Source organism: Meleagris gallopavo, chromosome 7 (assembly GCF_000146605.3).
Source record: "Meleagris gallopavo isolate NT-WF06-2002-E0010 breed Aviagen turkey brand Nicholas breeding stock chromosome 7, Turkey_5.1, whole genome shotgun sequence".
Taxonomy (NCBI): domain Eukaryota; kingdom Metazoa; phylum Chordata; class Aves; order Galliformes; family Phasianidae; genus Meleagris; species Meleagris gallopavo.
In genome coordinates, this window is record NC_015017.2 from 5,950,819 (window position 1) to 5,953,833 (window position 3,015).

General features: G+C 38.6%; 1 protein-coding gene across 1 annotated transcript in view; it reads left to right on the forward strand.

The window, feature by feature from the left end:
• ZC3H15 (zinc finger CCCH-type containing 15) overlaps window positions 1–3,015 on the forward strand; it is a 24,178-nt gene that overhangs the window by 16,342 nt on the left and 4,821 nt on the right. The window contains exons 3-5 of the mRNA XM_031554279.1: window positions 104–245; window positions 1,268–1,420; window positions 2,786–2,877. Coding sequence (XP_031410139.1) covers window positions 104–245; window positions 1,268–1,420; window positions 2,786–2,877 — 387 coding nt within the window. The remainder of the gene's footprint in view (window positions 1–103; window positions 246–1,267; window positions 1,421–2,785; window positions 2,878–3,015) is intronic.

Here is a 3,015-nt window from a genome sequence, read left to right on the forward strand (position 1 = left end):
AGTTAACAGTAGGACTTGATTTCAAAAATGTGGTCTGAGCCGAGATCGGTTACAGAGCAAGCTAGTATTGTGGTGAATTGTGAACTGCAAATAAATTGTCAAGTGCTTGATAACGCTAGGAAACTCTGCATTTGTCTGCCGTAGGGAAGAAAAAATACCACTATTTCAGGAATGGACTGTATGTCAGTTACTCTTTGCTGTATTGTGCTTCTGGCACAAGAGTTGTTTACCAAAGAAGTGTGGAGGTTTGTTGTTGTTGTTTTTTTTTTTTAATTGAACTTGATGTTTTATCATTGTGTCATTTAGCAACAATAAAGGCTAGGTTTTCTGTTTTTAAATGTAGTAGTAGCTATTGAATTAAAGGTATTTCAAAAAACCAACATTATCCTAATTAAAACTTTGGCTTTCTGCTGAGCTTGCCAGCAAGTTCAACTAATGTTACCTAATGTTCTTGTAGGGGTTCAGTTGCTGATAAACTAGTTCTTTATTTAAGGTTTTAAACAGCTGCTTCTGAGCATAATCTAGTCCGGGGTGACTTGAACCAAGCTTGAAATGAGCAAGTGAGAAACTGAAGCTTAAAATCATATGTTACCACTTGAGAATATTATTAAATCAGTAGTACTTAATCTGTTATGTCCAGTAGATAAACTTAAACCCCTCTTCATTTCCTCTTTTGCCTCTTGATGATCAAACAATTCATTGCTGTGATACTTACTTGAAAACCATAGTTAATGGTTGAGTACTTGACATTTTAACAGCATTGGCTTATTTTTAAGGCTAAAAACAACCATCTTAGTATTATTGAATGAGTACAGGCTAGGTTAATATAATTTCTTCTAGCATATTTCTGATAATGTTAAAGAAAGGTTGACATTCAAAAGATGCTTTACCACTTATTAGAACCAAAAATGGCTTATGGTATAGGGAAGAACTTGTGTAGAGTGATTTGTTATGTGTTATATGGGCACATTCTTCTCAGGCACACCGCCACCCATACTTACAATAGTGACATCATTGATAGTCAACACAAATATCCTGCTATACAAACTAAATATGATGCTTTCAGAACACAGTGTATCTACTTGAAGAAAGGGCTGATGGGATTAACTTTTCATTAAATAACTTACTTTTAAAAACCTTTTAATTCTGTGCAGATCCTAAATATGGTAAGATCTTAGACAATGTTCTCTAGGCTTTTAAGATGCAACTTCTGTTCTAGTATTTTGCTTACAGATGTTATTAAAATAGAAAAATTTTCTTCACTCAGGTGCTGATCCCAAATCTGTAGTTTGTGCTTTCTTCAAGCAAGGGCAGTGCACTAAAGGAGACAAGTGCAAGTTTTCTCATGATTTGTCTTTGGAAAGGAAGTGTGAAAAACGAAGTGTCTACATTGATGCAAGAGATGAAGACCTCGAAAAAGGTACACTGCTTCTCGAAAACATTCAATAAATGATCTTCTGATTCCGCAGTTGCATTTTTAAGGTTAAGCAAGTTGTCTGTATGATTCCAAACCATCTGGTCAGCAGTGATAGCAACCCATGCTGCTATGTTCAAAATGTAAATGAAGTTTGATTGCTGCTCTTGAAAGCTGGCTCACAATTATTCTATAGACCTTATTTTGAAAAACTGTCACTAAATGAACTTGGATGGGGGTTTCTGAGTTCTGCTATGTGTAAAGTATCGTGTCATACAAGTAGCAGGTCATACAGTATTTGTTCTTCCTCATAATTTCTAAGTTCTTCAGAGTTCCAGATGGTATATAAGTAGAGTCACATTTCTTAGTCTTTACCTGAAAATACATTTTACACACATTTTACATACAGATAAAAGCTTATAAAATATTTGAGGAGGATGTCTTGTGAGGAGTTTAGTGAAGGATGAACACTGAGGTTTATCGAAAGCAAGTGTAGTGTCTTGCACCTGTGAAGTAATAACTGCAAGTATCAGTGCAGGTTGAGGTATGAGCTGCTGGAGGATCTGAGGGTCTTGGTGGGTGACAGGTTGACCATGAGCCAGCAGGACGCCTTGTTGGCCAAGAAGGCCAATGGGATCCTGGGGTTTATTAAAAGAAGTGTGGCCGGCAGGTCAGGGAGGGTGATCCTCCCTCTTACTCTGCCCTGGTCAAGCCACAACTGGAGTATTGTATCCAGTTCTGAGCTCCTTGGTACAAGAAAGACAGGGATCTCCTGGAAAGAGTCCAGCAGAGGGCCATGAAGATGGTAAAGGGCCTGGAACAACCTGGGAAGCCTGAGCAACCTGGATCTGTTCAGCCTTGAGAAAAGACTGAGAGGGGATCTTTTTTTATGTTTGAAAATATCTTAAGTGCCAAAGGGAGTCAAAGAGACATGGCCTACCTCTTTTCAGCGGTCTGTGGGGATAAGACAAGGGGAAACGGCTGTAAACTTAAGCGTAGGAAGTTCTGCACCAACATTTAAGGGATTTGATTCATGGTGAGGTTGATGGAACACTGGAACAGGCTGCCTGGGGAGGTTGTGGAGTCTACTTGTCTGGAGACATTCAAGACCTGCCTGGATGCCTATCTGTGCAGCCGGCTGGAGGGGAGTGCTTTGCAGAGGGATTGGGCTCAATGATCTCTAGAGGTTTCTTCCAACCCCCACAATTCTGTGGTTCTGTGATTTACTACAGAAACCCGAATTTGTTTTTTATTCTGTAGGTTAACTGAAACATAAGGATTGCATATTAATGCTGTTAATTAGGGGAAAAAGTACCTTGACAGTATTGTTTAGGATTTGGAATGTTTGTGCGAACTTCTGTTGTCTTCTAGACACAATGGATAACTGGGATGAAAAGAAGCTAGAAGAGGTGGTGAACAAGAAGCACGGTGAGGCGGAAAAGAAAAAACCCAAAACTCAAATAGTATGTCTTCTCTTTTTTCATTGAACTGTAGTTTTTGTTATTTAGCAGCAGTGATTGAGTCTTTTTTATTTCCTGACACCTGACTGCCAAGAAGTTAGTTTGTACACTAAATGCTGTAATCTTAATCTTTTGTGCTAT